The sequence below is a fragment of the Xyrauchen texanus genome, chromosome 1 (genome assembly GCF_025860055.1).
Source record: "Xyrauchen texanus isolate HMW12.3.18 chromosome 1, RBS_HiC_50CHRs, whole genome shotgun sequence".
Taxonomy (NCBI): domain Eukaryota; kingdom Metazoa; phylum Chordata; class Actinopteri; order Cypriniformes; family Catostomidae; genus Xyrauchen; species Xyrauchen texanus.
In genome coordinates, this window is record NC_068276.1 from 38803138 (window position 1) to 38818560 (window position 15423).

Here is a 15423-nt window from a genome sequence, read left to right on the forward strand (position 1 = left end):
ACATCTAAAATTCACTATAATGTGATGTGCTTTATGTTGTTCATAAATTTACCACACACAATATTACCTTTCATTAATGGAATTAAGTCAGACAATACGTTTTGTTAGAGTTGTACTGATCTTGTAACTTTGTCTGTCCCTCTCTCCCCTTCCTCTCTCACATTCTCAGAAGTCACAGAATCACTGGACCAGAATACATTTTATCCACAGAACAATATGAGACATGGCATGCGCAGGTATTTTACTGAAAACCTAGTGTATAAATATGTATGTTAACATTCTGTACTTTATTTATCCCAACTGAATTCAAAGTCAACTATAAGTAAGCAATTAATAGGTTGATTTACCAATTGCATCTCTGTGGCACTATCAGAAAATTACATAGCAACATTGACTATAGTGTGAGTTTGGGGTGGGACTATCTTTTTGTCTGACTGATGCAAGACAGTGTGCAGGAAGCTTGTCTGAAAACAAGCTTCCATCTGAATGGAAAATCCATCTGAAAATGGATTACTTTTTTGATAAATGGATGTGCTTTTTTGGGCTTCAAAATCTAAGGTACCATTCACTCCCATTATAAAGCTTGGAAGAGCCAGGATATTTTTTAATATAACTCCGATTGTGTTTGGCTGAAAGAAGAAAGTCTTATACAACTAGGATGGCTTAATTGTGAGTAACTTATGGGATAGTTTAAATTTTTGGGTGAACTAACCCTTTAATGGTGCAGAATTACACACATCATCTTTAAGAAATTTCAAATGGTTTGCTCCACTGATAGTTTGTTTTTTGTTTAGTTTTTTGCCAAATTTAATATTTTTTATTTGAATGTTCAGCAATTTCAAATGCAAGTTAAATTGGTAAATTAGAAACCAATTAATCAGAAATGGAGACACACAAATAAAGGGGTCAGTAATAAAATTGTCCTTGATTTTTTGAGAAAGAGCAAACTGTAAAAATGAAAACATCCTTTAACTTAAAAACTAAAAACTTCCTTCCCAGTCAAAAAGGTCTTTCTGTCAGATTCAAAATATACATAAAAGTCTTATTACATAAGAGATGTCATGTATACTTTAATGACACCTATTCTGTATTCAGAAACTTAGCAAGTTCAATCACAGTAAAAAATATGAAGATTGTAAAAGTAGGAAAAATACTAACACCAAAAGAACTAACAGAGATGTTCAACTAATTTTTTTAAATTCTGAGTCAAGTGTGAAGTCTTTAGTCCAGTCTCGAGTCTTTTCGATGTCTGTTTTGAGCCTCAAGTCACCCAGCATTTCATATTTTATTAAATTATTTTTTATATATTCTACACGAAATCCTATTTACAAGAGTACATTATAAAGTAAAAAGTAAATACTGAAAAATCTGGGATACTATCACTAGTATCAAGTACAGGAAGTATTATTTTATGTAGGCCTGATATTATTCATATTACTTTATTACATCGGTATTATTATAACTATTATTATAATAACTATTATTAATATTAACGATAAAAATATTTTGTATATTAGAATCTTGTTATACAATAATTTTACATTTCTATTTTGATTCCAGCACTTCCATGTGGCATTGCAAGGCTGTGAAATCCTTGGCCTTGAACTTTTATTTCATTAGACTAAAGCAAGACCTTGGCTTATAAAAGTGCTGTGATCGCATTTTACATGAACTTCCTATTTAGAATTATGCAGATGTGTAAATAAAAGAGTATGCAGCACAGTGAACGTTATAAGCAAACCAAAGCATGGACTAAAAAGCAAATGGGATCAGCGCAAATCACCGCAAATGGAGCTCGGACCTCACTGCACTTTGTTTTGCTGTTGTCATGACAATCCAGGTGCCTCTGTTGTTCTCGTCTCACTGCACTACACCAAAATGCACTCAATACAAATGTGCAAAAATTCACAAACAAAGCAACTTTCACCACACTTTTATTTACCAAATGAAAAAAAATGCATAAACCGTTTTTAATTCAGCACATTCATAGTAAAATAAAACATGTTCTTCCTTTATGACCTTAATAGTGTCAGTGTTTACAAGACTGGTAATGTTCAAGTGTCATTTTTGATGTGTAAAGTCTGAAGTCATTTCAGGTTGTCTGAAGTGAAGTCTGAGTCACTAACTCGAGTGCACACATCTTTACAACCTAATGATAAGAGTAAAATGTGGGACACCTTGTGCTGGTCCTTTGTTTGCAGCACCTGCTGCTCTGCATATCCTTCTGAAATCAGTTGAGTTTGAGTGGCACATTTCAGCAAAGGGTTGTTTTGTCTATTACAATGTAACACAGGCTTTGCAAAGAGGTGGACCTGCATTTGCAAACCTGCAGTAACCCTGATTCTCTTAAATAAATCAGCTAAGTGCTTTTACTCATTTCACATGTGAAGAGGCTGTTTACAAAGCCTTAAAGGCACAGCAGCAAACAAAATGGCCTTTTTAAAGATATATTCCAGGTTCAATACAAGTTAAGTTCAATCGACAGCATTTGTGGCATAATGTTTACAATAATAAAACATTATTTTGACTTGCCACTAACCCTTTTCTTAAAATCTGAGTTCAAGTGAGGCACTTAAAATGGATGTGAATGGGGCCAATTTTTGAACATTATTTTTGTTTTTTGTTTTTGTGGTAATCAACATTATGCCACAATTGCTGTCAATTGATCTTGTATTGAAATTATTGTATTGAGCTTGTATATAGAATTATTCCTTTAATTCTAGGGTCATAGAGAGCACAGAAAATGCTCATTAAATTTCATTAATTCATTTTTTTGGTGCAATACATTTTTTTATAATAATTGGAGCTCAGGAAAAAAATACTATGCTATCACCCCTTTAAATAGTGTAAGCGGAACAAATGTGTTTTATTACCATGGCAGCTGGATTCATCAGAATTAAATGGGGAGCAGTCAACAATGTAGTCACATCGACTCTGATACGCTATACAGTCTGCAGTCGCCTCACACACTAATTCCCCATTATTGCATTGCTTAATAGCTACAGGGAGAGAGAAAGAGAGAAAAAGAGTGTGCATAGACATGGTACTGTGTTATATGTGTATTTCATGTACTGTACATGTATTTGTAATTTAGTAAGTTTGAATACATATGTTCATGTGTGAATGTACTTGCATTTTACCTATGCTACTGTCAGTATTATTTAAAAATGTACTTTGTTTTATACAGCTATTTGTATGTACTGTACTATATGATCATAGATGTGTATTTTAAACATATTTTATAAATATGTGTTCTCTATGGAAATGCTGGGGTCTTACAGCATCCATATTCATCTTCTCCATTGGGGCAGTCAAGAACTGAATCACAGCGCAGCAGTGCTGGAATACAGATGCTGTTCTTGCAGCTGTATTCTCCTGTCTCACACCCTCTTTGAGGAGGCAAAGTTCCAGGAACCACACTGGCACACATCTCCTCATCTGAGTGGTCAAGGCAGTCCACCTCACCATCACAACGCCAACTCAGTGGTATACACTCAAACTGATACAAACACTGGAAGTGTTCCATGTGGCATGTTTGTGGGATGGGGGTCACTGGAGCTGAACAAATACAGAAATGAAATGGTAAACGAGAAGAGGAGAGGACAAGAGAGGAGAGGAGAGAGAGAAGAGACCCAGTTCCACACCTCCTACAAGACATTCTCTAGTGAATGAGATGTCATCCACAGCAATGTCTGTCCACTGGTCTGCTCCCACTTCTGCTTGAATGCTCACTCGAAAGGGTGATACATTTGATAAGATCACATTAGCATAATGCCAGCTGTCTCCATGGTTTCCACAAGTTGCCCATACTAACAGGGGTGTTCCACTGCGCCCCACTGTATGCACCTGGAATGTATATAGTACTACAATAACTCAGTGTTCACGCAGGTTTTAAAACTAATACTTTTTAATATAAAGCAGTGCATTGTGTTTCATTGCTCTTATAACTCCTGCACAGTTGACAAGCTCTTGACCAAAACTTTAAAGCTTATATTTTTCATGACTAGTCTTACCAATCATAACACTTGAACATTCAAGACACTTTACAATGAAAGGGACCAATTTAGAAATTAACTTCATGAATGATAGCAGTCTGCAGTGCTCATGCATTAATGATGCTTATCTAGCAAGTAAAATACTGCCGCATGCTTACAACCTGTGAGAAGTATATTGTTTGTGTTTTTCAGAATTACATTTTGTGTAAAAGCATACATTTGCCTTTTTGTCTCACCTTCAGCACACCCATTTGATATGAGCCGTACATGTGGAACCAGAAACGCATATGACATACACCAATGCTAGCAGGAAACTCCTGCTGGCTTATTAATCTGGCAATGTCCCCTTCTCTCTGGGCACTGGAGTTCACATACAGGTACCCCCCATCTTCATCTTAGAGGGTAAACAAATGTCATCTTCACAACACAAAATATTATATATATGTAGGCCGCATTACTAAAGTAGTGTCCGCTAAATATAACTGCACTATACAGTACATGAATGTGACCAAAACACATACTATATTTTTTCTGATGTCAACAATTGTCACAGGTTACACAATATAAATAACATTTTATCAAACTATTTTTAGAATTAATAAGTGATTTATTGGGATTGTTTGTAGAGAAAATTCAATTGTGTGTCTCTCACCTGAAAGTCTGTTGCTGACAGTGGTTTATTACAGCTTGGGTAGTTAGGTTGTTGTCAAATTCAAAAAGTATTTTTGTACTCTTAATTATAATATCCAAAATGCTGAAGTAATGAACCTTTGATTATAGACACTTTATAGACTCCATATTAACAGCCCTACAAATTTGATAAACTATTCCTCTTTATCTTGCCTGGTCAAAATGGAGATCATAATAGACACAAAAACATAAAAAGTTATTTATTAGATTTCGCTGCATGACTATTCCACCAATCTGATCCTTGTTAAGAGATACTCGCTATGAAGAACAAATGGCATGAAAAAAAAAATCAATATCTTTTAGAGGGCAGAAAATCATCTTTTAGAGGGCAGATCTATTTTTGCAATTAAAATAATGTACACTTGACACTTTCACTGAGTGACACTGATCTTTCAGTAGAAATTGGAAGTTTACGGGGGTCATGACATAGTGCCAGACCGAAATCTTGCCGATATAGTAAGCTCTTTTGGTAAAATAGACTTTACTGATCTCCAACTTTTTGATTTTAATGAAATAAATTATTCTTTACATGATTCAGATGACTATATTTTTATGGAAATTTCATCATGAAACTTCAACAAAAACAAATTGCTATTTGGTGTACAGACATTTACTGTATATTAAGTAGACCCTAAAGAGATATATTATAGAGACTGTCAAATTTCCATTATGAGGGAATCTACATTTAAAGCTTTCAATGTGGTCACACCCTTCTGTGATGATGTCTAATGTTTAATTGCAATAGATTCTTTTTATACAATGATTAAGTGGAAATTTAAGGATTACTAACTGGGGCTGTGGTCAGATGATGGTCCAGTCCCATTACACATACTGCCATAGCCTACGTCCCAGTCAAAGTCATCGTGAGGATCCTGAGACAGCTGACAGGTCTCCTCCCAAAAACCATCAGGCTTATCAAAATTACAAGCTCCTGGAACAAATGCTAATGGACAAAAAAGATCCAAGATGTTAGCTCCTTAGAAGAGGACATTTTCACAAAAAAACTAAAAGTAAAACAACCGGAAACTCAGTTTGAATCAATTCAAATAGAGACACAATAACAAACAACACAGGTTTCTCACTTTGTAGTTTATATGTCTTAAAGGGATAGTTCACCCAAAAATGAAAATTCTCTCATGACTTATTCACCCTCCTGGCATACCAAATGTGTATAACTTTCTTCTGCAGAACAAAAATTAAGATATTTAAAAGAATATTTCAGCTCTGCAGGTCTTTCAAGCTCCAAAATCCATATAAATGGAGCATAAAATGAATCCATATGACTCCAGTGGTTAAATCCATTTGTTCAGACACTATATGATTGGTGTAGGTGAGAAACAGATCAATATTTAAGTCATTTTGTTTTAATCATATATTCTCCTCTCTCCCAGTAGGGGGCAATATACATTAAGACTGTGAATCACCAAAAACAGAAGAAGAAGAATGGAAAAATGAATGTAAAGTGGAGAATGACTGAACAGGGAGAAGAATGTATAGTACAAAAAGGACTTAAATATTTACCTGTTTCTCACCCACACCTATCATATTTATTTAAATGCTGAAGTTGTCTGGTGTACATTTTTGTTGCAGTTATATGGATTTTGGCATTTCAAACATTTGGCACACATTAATTTGCGTTGTATGGACCTACAGAGATGAAATATACTGCTAAAATCCTAATTTATGTTCAGCAGATGAAAGAAAGTCAAACACATCTGGGATAGCTTGTATAGGGTGAATAATTATGAGATAATATTAATTTTTGAGTACATTTTTCCTTTCATGCCAGATTTCAAGATTAGTGCAGTTGTACTTACTGCAGTCCAATTCATCAGACTCATCCGCACAATCAGCTTTACCATCACACTCCAAATGGTACTCAATACAGTCTCCATTTTTACAGACAAAATCTGTGACAGCGGGGCATGACCCAGGATGCACTGCTCCTGAAATATTTGGAAAGACATATTTTTAATCTTTCAGTCAGTACTGATAATTTTGGGGCAGTATTAACAGTATTGAAATTAGTATTAGAACTCATTCAAACTCAATACAAATACTTAAGGTTCAATATTGAATCCCTCCAAACTTGAAACATGAAAGGCCATCTAATAAAAAGATTTTGAAATGAGAAGTTTCTAAGACTTTTGAATGAGAAATGTACAAGACACCATTCAAAATTCTTAAAATAGCAATACAACATTCTCCATCCATAGTTACATGAGCTTATTCTAAAGCAGGATATGCTTACACTGTAGCCAAGGTGTGATAAAGACAAATAAATATAGCTTGTGCTCCCACAAATATTAGCTTGCATATTAAAGTGTAAAGTTAAATAATTTCACTACTAATTTCCTCTTAAAGCTTTCATGCAGCAAGTTTATTTATACCATTAATCCAAGTTACAGTCTATCAGACACGCGAGTAAAAATGCTATGAATGAGAGGTGCAGTTTAGTCTAACAGTTAGTCTAAAAGATTAATTATTTATGGGTCTTGTGAATCTTGCTGTACATTTAAAATCTCAAAACAGCAAAGGCATTTAATGAATTGTTTCAGTCCAATCCTCAGCAAAACAGCTTGGGTTTAAACTTACAGTTTAATATAAAAAAAATAGCATGATAAAGGCAGGAATGGTAAATTATAAAACAAATTGTTGTATTTGTTTAAAAGATGATTATTATTTTTGCTTTGGTCATTGACGATAAACTAAATGCACCAATAAGCCTGGAAACAGGCTATACACACTTAATCTCACTTAAAGATACCCAAACTTGAGTATAATTGCCATGATTAAAAGTTTCAGTATATATACATTGAAGTTGATGTTCCCCGTCTGTCGCTCTCTTCGACGTTGTGTCGGAGATGCGACACTAGGGGTCTCTCTTGAGCACCGAATATACCTCTGATCTATGAAAAAAGGCCAATGAGAAGTTGGCAGCCAGTATTTGCATACCCCGCCCCCTTTTTTCATAGATCAGAGGCATATTCAGTGCTCAAGAGAGACCCTTAGTGTCGCTTCTCTGACACAACGTCTCGTTCCCTCCATCAGGAAACGGAGGTTACATCCGTAACCTAGACGTTTTCGATGTCAAGCCACAAATCTGAAAGAGGAACTTATTCTGTCTTTCATGTTGTCCCCTGATGACTTCAGAATTAGGACGTCAGAATTAGGAAATCAATCCTTATCCAATTAAAAGGGGGATAATGCTTTCCATTAGGCAATGCTGAGGACAACCCTTAGAGTCCTGCTGGTCATGCTTATGCGTGAATGTTAAGAAAAAAAGAGACTCATGGAAATAAATAAATGTGGAGAAGAGAACTTGAGAACGGAAGGAACTGTTTCTTCCCCCTGGGCACAAACCAGTCTAACTCTCCTCCTGCTGCTTGTACTTTTTGTTTGCATGAGTCCATAAAACACTTTCTCAAGCTTACATCAACACAGCTTTACAGATGTCAATTCTCAGCTTTCAGATATACAGTACAAAGTCAAAAACACTCATTGTAAAAAATAATAAAGGAAAAACAGAGAATTGATTAACCAAATTCACTCAAACTTTGACAGACACACCACAGTAACACACTGTACATTTTAGGCAATTTAAGCATAACGTTTTACAACTAAAAAAGTTAAAATAAAGTCCATCGCTTTACCATGGTAATACTGCAGTACATTTTTGTAAGGGGTGGATGTTATAGTATGTTCATGTGAAAGACTTACGTGGTGCACAGTCAATGAATTCCAGGTCATCAAGGGCAGCTCCTCCACTCACATCTCGTGTTCGAACCACTTCAAATATTAGAATAAAGTTCCTGAGTTTCCTCAGAGGTACCTCTGCTTTTCTCCATTCCCCATGCATCTTCTGCTCTGTCCATACCTCCCTCAGCTCATTTTCTGTCTGTTTGTCACACATGAAGACAAGGCAAAGTAGTTACAGCTAAAAAGTATGATTCAGTTCAATTTGCTGCTTTGTTACCTTTAACTGTTAGAAACAAAGACAATTTCACCATATAGGATTAGGGTTGAGCACCAAACATACCTTATGTTTTCACACACATGTTTTCATCTGTCTGAAAACATGAAAGCTGATTTAAAATATGCTAGCTTTAGAGCCAACCTGATAAATCTAGAAAGTACTATTCTCTGTCACACTTGTGTGTAAAACAACCCATCAATTTTATCTGGGTAAAACAAACCACTGTGAAGGCATGTTTTATGTTTGCTGTGTAAAAACATTATACATAATCATTGCTCTCAAATCTAAGCGAGAAAGTTTTTAACAAAATAAATTGAAATCAGACAATATTTGTGTGAGGAACAGATGTGAATTTCAGTTTGTTCGTCATACAAAGCAAACGTATGACTTCAGAAGTCTTGCAATATAGTGCACAAATCATTTAGAGCCCTTTTATGAAACATTTATGTTGCTCTTTTTTGTATATTTGGAGCTTGACAGCCCTTGTCCTCAGTCACATTCTTTATTTCCAAGAGCAACTTTTGAAGTCTTTTGAGGCATGCAAATTCCACTCGCCAATACTTATTGGACTTTTCTCAAAGATCTGAGGTGTTTGGGGCTCCAAAGACCAACCCCTAGTGTCACTCCATCAGGGAACGGAGGTTACGACAGTAACCGAGACATTTGTCATGCTAAGAAACATGCTAATGCAATAGTTCATTTTTTAATGCAAACATTTTTGATGGTTTTAAATACACATGTCTATGTAAATTCTATTATTTCATACATTTAGTGCTCAGAAAGTGCTTTCTATGGAAATTGTTGTTGTCTCTATTCACTTCTTAGTTTATATTGGCCATACTCTAGCTATGGGGGTGAAAGGTGGGAATGATTCCAGGGGCCCAAAGGGCCCATAACAATGCCAGAAGCATTGATATTTGGGGCCTGGAGCAATATACCATCAGTGGGCCCAACATTTTATGTAAAATAGCATGTAATCACAAATGCATTAAAAAGTACTTAGCTCCCTCTAGGACACCCTTGAGCAAGGCAGTTAACTCCAGGTTGCTCTGGGGGTATTGTCCCTGTAATAAGTGCACTCTAAGTCGCTTTGTCTGCCAAATGCATAAATGTAAATGTCATGACAGTAAGTCATTTAAATCACGATGCCATGGGGATCGAACCAGCAACCTTCTGATTAACAGTTATGTGCTTCAGCCCGCTACACCACCACCACTTGTTAAAACATTTTCCAAAAAGAAATATACAAAGACCTCCACACAATGCCTCTGATAGAAATGATACATTTCTTGGCCCTCTGTTTGCTTCACTTTAGAAGCATATTCTGCTTTAGTTACTAACCTTTAGGAAGAGTCGGATGACTCCTGTGGCTTTTTCTGAAATATAGTACCAGAAGGCGAGTTTACATGTGGCACTAGATTCCTTCCACAAAGAACTTCTCATGTGAGCTTTATCGCCTTTCAAACCAATAGGAGTGGCTGCCATATATACAAAGTGGCCTGTGAAAAGAAAGAGAGATCTTTAAAAGTAGATATTTGAAGACAATGATTGAAATTGATAGGACTGCCAAATAAGGTGATTATGGAAAACAGACAGATCTCTGCTAGAGCTCAAGGATTTTCTTTTTCCATATTGCCTTAATGGGATCATGAAAAGCAGCCCTCTTTGCAAACACAAAGCTCTGTCTCATGTAGTTCTGTTGTCAATAGAATGGTTGTTGCTAATAACCTTGATTATGGAAACATATGCAATTAATCCAAAGCTCACAACTTCCACAAAAAGCATCTTGCAACTACAGTGGCATAGCACAATATACAGTACAATATGCCTCTCGATGTATAGAAGTCTTACCGCTTTCATTCTCAAGTGTGTGGTCGTGAGGAGGTCTGATCATATGAGCAGAGCCAACTCCAAGGGCCCAACTAAAGGTGTCTGCCAGGCTGCTTTTCCAACCACAACAGCCATGTTCAAACGTGCAGGACGTGCCACAATCCACTTCATCAGTTCCATCTCCACAGTTGTCGGTAAAGTCACATGTCTGTTTTGGTTTGTAGAAATTGCCATTGTTACACTGTAGAGAACCTGCTGGACATGAGAATGTGATAACACACACAGACAAACATTTCAAGGCATAAATATTTCCTTATAATTTTCCAAGAAATAGAAAATAGCCATTTTAATGTGACAATAATGATTCATTAATGTACCAATATTGATGTATACTATAAGCACAAGCGCTGGGCAAAAGGACAGTGTAATTGGATATAAACAATATCTGACATATATTCAGATTCCAGTATTGATGGTCATTGACAGATGATGTTCGACTAAATCGTGTCGATACGCATGTCTAATTCGCTGGAGCATGTCTCGTGGAACAAGTGCTTGTAAATGGTTCTCATTCTTTCTTCTCTAATTCAGTTGACTGAAAACAGTTTGCAAGAATAGTGTCGCCTTTGAGAATGCTGCAAATAAGGCATTATTTTTCCATTTTCATTTTTATTATGTTTACATTGATCATTTCTTTGGATCTTAATTTGTATAAGTAATTTTCCATCTGTTGTCGTAGATGGATTCTTGTATGATGGCAAATAAGAGAAGGTTAATTAATTTTTAACCTCTTTGTTATTTTAATTGCTTTTTTCATTTCATTTGAAGTGCAATTTGAATTTAGAAATATCTTTCGATTTAGTTTGTCGTGTTTCAATAAATTAATTTAAATTTGAATGTATAATTAATAAAGCAAAATTATTACACACCCTACGCAGTTGGGCAGGTTTTTTTTTAATTAAAATGTTTATGATTTATATGGAATTAATTTTACTTAAATTCATTCTTAATAAAAAACATTTTAATTAAAATATCCTGAACATATTTCTTGCATATCACCCAGCCCTAACAAGCACAATAATCTATAATATAGACATTTTTTATTTTAACAATTTATATAGATTTTATTTTTTGTTATTTATTTGTTATTTTGTTCTATTTGTTATGGCTTTTGCACAGTATGTGTTCTATAGTGCTCCTGATATGTTTTGTCAGTAAGCAAGACCAGGAGCTGCAAATTTGTTTTGTTTAGAGGAGTAATAAAAAATCATAACTGAATTTTTCTTAAGAGCTTTTTTTCCAGCCTGATCCCTGCCCTGATTGCCCTTGATGTCAAAAGTTCAAAAGAATGTTCAGTGTCGATAGCCAAGCTATCTACAGATTGATTATGCAATTTGTGGAGCACCATTATATAGTAGCATTGTTCCACAGTTACCCTTACATTGCTACCACAGCATGTGTGTTTGAGGAAAAGAATAATTAGTGGAAAGTGTACCTGGATGTAACAAAGGACTGAAGTCTGTTTTAAAGCTCGTGCTAAGAATACAGCCTGCTGAGAAGGTGATGTCATCAAGGCAGATGTAAACTCGAGGATTGATGCCCACCTTGCCTTCAAACATAATACGGAAGTTTTCAGAAGAGGAGAGGGGCAGTTCCTGTCTGCTCCAGTAGTTGCCTTGATTACCAGTGAGGTTAAGAAAGAGTGAGTGGTTGGAGTTTGTAATCATATAGACGTTCAGAGTGCCAATGCCATCACCAGACATGTGGAGGTAAAACACCATCTTGGAAAGCAGACAAAGACAAGACCATTTTTAGATTGTACTACTTATTTAAATGTATGATTTTTACTACAGTGCTTTAAACTGTATCATACAGCCACTGTTGAAAAAGTTGCATGCTTTCAATCATTTACCATAATTGATATTGACATGGTGTTATTCACATTCAGACCAATTTCAACTTAAATACAAGGTGCACTTCTATTCAATCAATGTCTGTACCAGTCTAGCACTTTCAACTTGGGAACTTGGTAAGAGAGCCTTTCACTGTGGTGTCTCTCTAGCCAAAGTTATTTAGTATAAGGCAGAAAGTCTTGCAAGAACTTGATTCCTCTTTATCGATTAATTTAACTTATGGTGTCTGCTGTTGTTTATTCTCTTTCTGTTTCTGTTTTCTGACTGCCATTTTAGTAAAAGGGTCTGGCCTTTAGACAGATTAGACATTTGATTCTTTCATGCATCAACTTGTGCACAAAAACACACAAACACACACACACAAATAAATCTGATGTTTTGGCCCATTAAAGCACATGATACAAAACCTTAAAACCAGCTAAATAACTCTGATATTTTGAAGGAAGCAAAATGAAAGTAAAATGGGAAAACAAGTCTCCATTGGCTCGTTTTCTCTCATACATGCTCAGACAGTCTGTCGAGTTGCAGGAGTTCTAGAAATCTAATTGTTTTCGCACATCATACACAAACTGATGCACGCTTAAGATGGTGCTGTATAGCCTATATCTCCTCTCTCTCACACATAGATTCTCAATGTGTGTGTGTGTGTGTATGTGTGTGTGTGTGTGTGTGTGTGTGTGTGTTCAGAATGATTGAGTGCTATCATCTGGCTCAATGAATTACGTGCTTAGTCGTGACAGAGACACATCCTGACATTCATTTCCTCCTATTATATTCAGTCAAGGCTATTAATCTAACAATGCAAAGGATTTAAAAATGATGTAACATCCTCACTGTGAAAATATGCAAATTATTACTTATTGCAAAATTGAACAGACTATTTAATGTAATGGGTCAGTATTGTCCAGGGCAGTAAAGCCTCCATGCTACTGTTCTTAGTAGTGGTTGTACTAAACTATAGGGAAGCATAAGTATGAAGACTTTGTAGTGGCAAGCTTTTATTCAGTTAAATGGAATGGCAGATGATTCTAGATTAGGAGATCTTTGAAATTCACTGCAGGGACATGACAGAGATGAGATGTTGCTGGATAATTTTAATTTCAATGACATGTATACAGTACCTAAATAAATAAAGCATAGGCTAATTATTTTAAACAAAAGAACCAACAGGAAAAAGCTCCAGATTCTATGTTCAAATACATTCATCTGAATGACGTCATTAAGCTTTGAAAGCACAGAATTATAAATTTTTCCAGACTGGTTTCAATAAATGGTCTTTCTGGACTGGGGAGGAACTGGTTGTCAATCCTAAAGCTTTGTGAGACTAATGTCACAATATCACAAAAAGCAGCAAAGAGGTTTATTAGTTCTGTGTATTATTAAAGAGTTTTTTTTTCTTAGCATGTTGATATGTCAGTTTACATAGTCAGTTTAAATAGATAGTTGCTAAATGCCATGATGGTACAACAAATTATTATATTACTACAATTTAATCTTGTAGTCTTGATGGGAGAGCAAGAACGAGAGTCAGTCGAGAGGATCCAGTGTCCAGCTGCGGGGGGTGGCAGGGAGACGTTCCTCACCAGGAGATGTTCTGGGATTAATGGCGCGATACGTCTGTGATAGGTTACTCCCAGCTGACGACCTGTAGCTGGACAACTGAAGGCACCGCAGAGGTGTGGCAGCCATTAATGGTCTGAGAAGTCACCTTTGCCACAGCTTTCTACAGATGAACAGGTTTACATTTGAGGAAATCCAAGGGATGCCTTCAACCCACAATGCCTGTTGCCTGTTAAAGATGAGGGATCTGTAATCTGCTATCAAATTGGCAACCATCTTTTTGCCTTCATTGCATGTGGTGATTTCTCCACATGGATATATAATGGAATATGAGCCCATTTTATATTACTACAGTGGGTTCAACTGATCCAAACCCTCTTCTCTTATGATGTTTGCACATTGCAGAATGATGGCCCAATTCACAGTACTAAAGAAACATTCATGAACACCAGGATACATTCAAGCACATTCCAAAGTCTTCACAATCTCCATATCTAAATCCTTTTTTAACATTTATAGAAAGTTCTTATGAACAGACTGTGTTCCACCTCCCTCCTCTTTCAAAGAATTCTATTCATGGGAAATTATGCAATATTTCACTACACACAGTCCAAGACTTTCAAGAAAAAAGAATTCCAAGAAAAACTGATTCTAAAGCTATTTCTTAGTCCATGCCTTTTTAAAATGGTTGTTTCAGAACATTCCTGTAGCACAACCTCCCTGGCTGCTGTTGAAGAAATTATTACTCCTTATTCTAAGTCATTCACTGGGATTGAGTGCAGTCCATTTTAAAAAGACTTCAAAAACCTTAAAATAATCTCTTCTTTTTTCTTTTTTGAAAATTAAAAACAACCAATTGTAAACTTCTGCAACCGATTACCAGACATTTTTGGGGACATCAGCACCATCGATCTTAAAGACCTCTTTTTGAAAATAGAAAACGAATCGGTTACTAACGTAACCTCGGTTCTCTCTAGATGAGGGAACGAGTATTGCGTAAGCTAGCTTACGCTACGGGAAAGATTAATCTTTTCTGAGATATTGAAGCCAAAAAATTATCCTTAATTTTGTATCCATTGTCAACGCAGTGCGGCAGCTGCAGACCTTGAGCGGGCTAGCTAGCGAGCTCATTGGTTGCTCTGCGGCAACTGCTGCAGCCTATAGACGAGCTTGGGCGAACTCGCATCCAATGAGAGGCGTCTGCGCGCTCACTGCATCAAAGCCCGCCAAAAAGGGCGTGACTAGAGTGCATATAAGCGTAGTTCGTAGGCTGGAACCCTGGTTTTCATTGAATGAAGCGAAAAATCGCCGTGGCGCGAAAGCACGGCCAGTTACGCAATACTCGTTCCCTCATCTAGAGAGAACCGAGGTTACGTTAGTAACCGATTCGTTCTCTTACGAGAGGTTCTCTCGTATTGCGTAAGCTAGCTTACGCTCACGGGACCCTTTGTCAAGGCCG

The 15423-nt window shown here is 36.3% G+C and overlaps 1 protein-coding gene across 3 annotated transcripts in view; it reads right to left on the minus strand.

The window, feature by feature from the left end:
• Positions 1 to 15423, minus strand: part of LOC127634775 (MAM and LDL-receptor class A domain-containing protein 1-like) — a 40384-nt gene that overhangs the window by 6156 nt on the left and 18805 nt on the right. For all 3 annotated transcript variants that reach the window (XM_052114561.1, XM_052114639.1, XM_052114483.1), the window contains exons 18-27: positions 11987 to 12272; positions 10513 to 10743; positions 10003 to 10160; positions 8406 to 8583; positions 6503 to 6631; positions 5476 to 5628; positions 4232 to 4389; positions 3645 to 3846; positions 3280 to 3558; positions 2874 to 2999 (exon numbers count right to left, since the gene is read on the minus strand). In XM_052114561.1, coding sequence (XP_051970521.1) covers positions 2874 to 2999; positions 3280 to 3558; positions 3645 to 3846; positions 4232 to 4389; positions 5476 to 5628; positions 6503 to 6631; positions 8406 to 8583; positions 10003 to 10160; positions 10513 to 10743; positions 11987 to 12272 — 1900 coding nt within the window. The remainder of the gene's footprint in view (positions 1 to 2873; positions 3000 to 3279; positions 3559 to 3644; positions 3847 to 4231; positions 4390 to 5475; positions 5629 to 6502; positions 6632 to 8405; positions 8584 to 10002; positions 10161 to 10512; positions 10744 to 11986; positions 12273 to 15423) is intronic.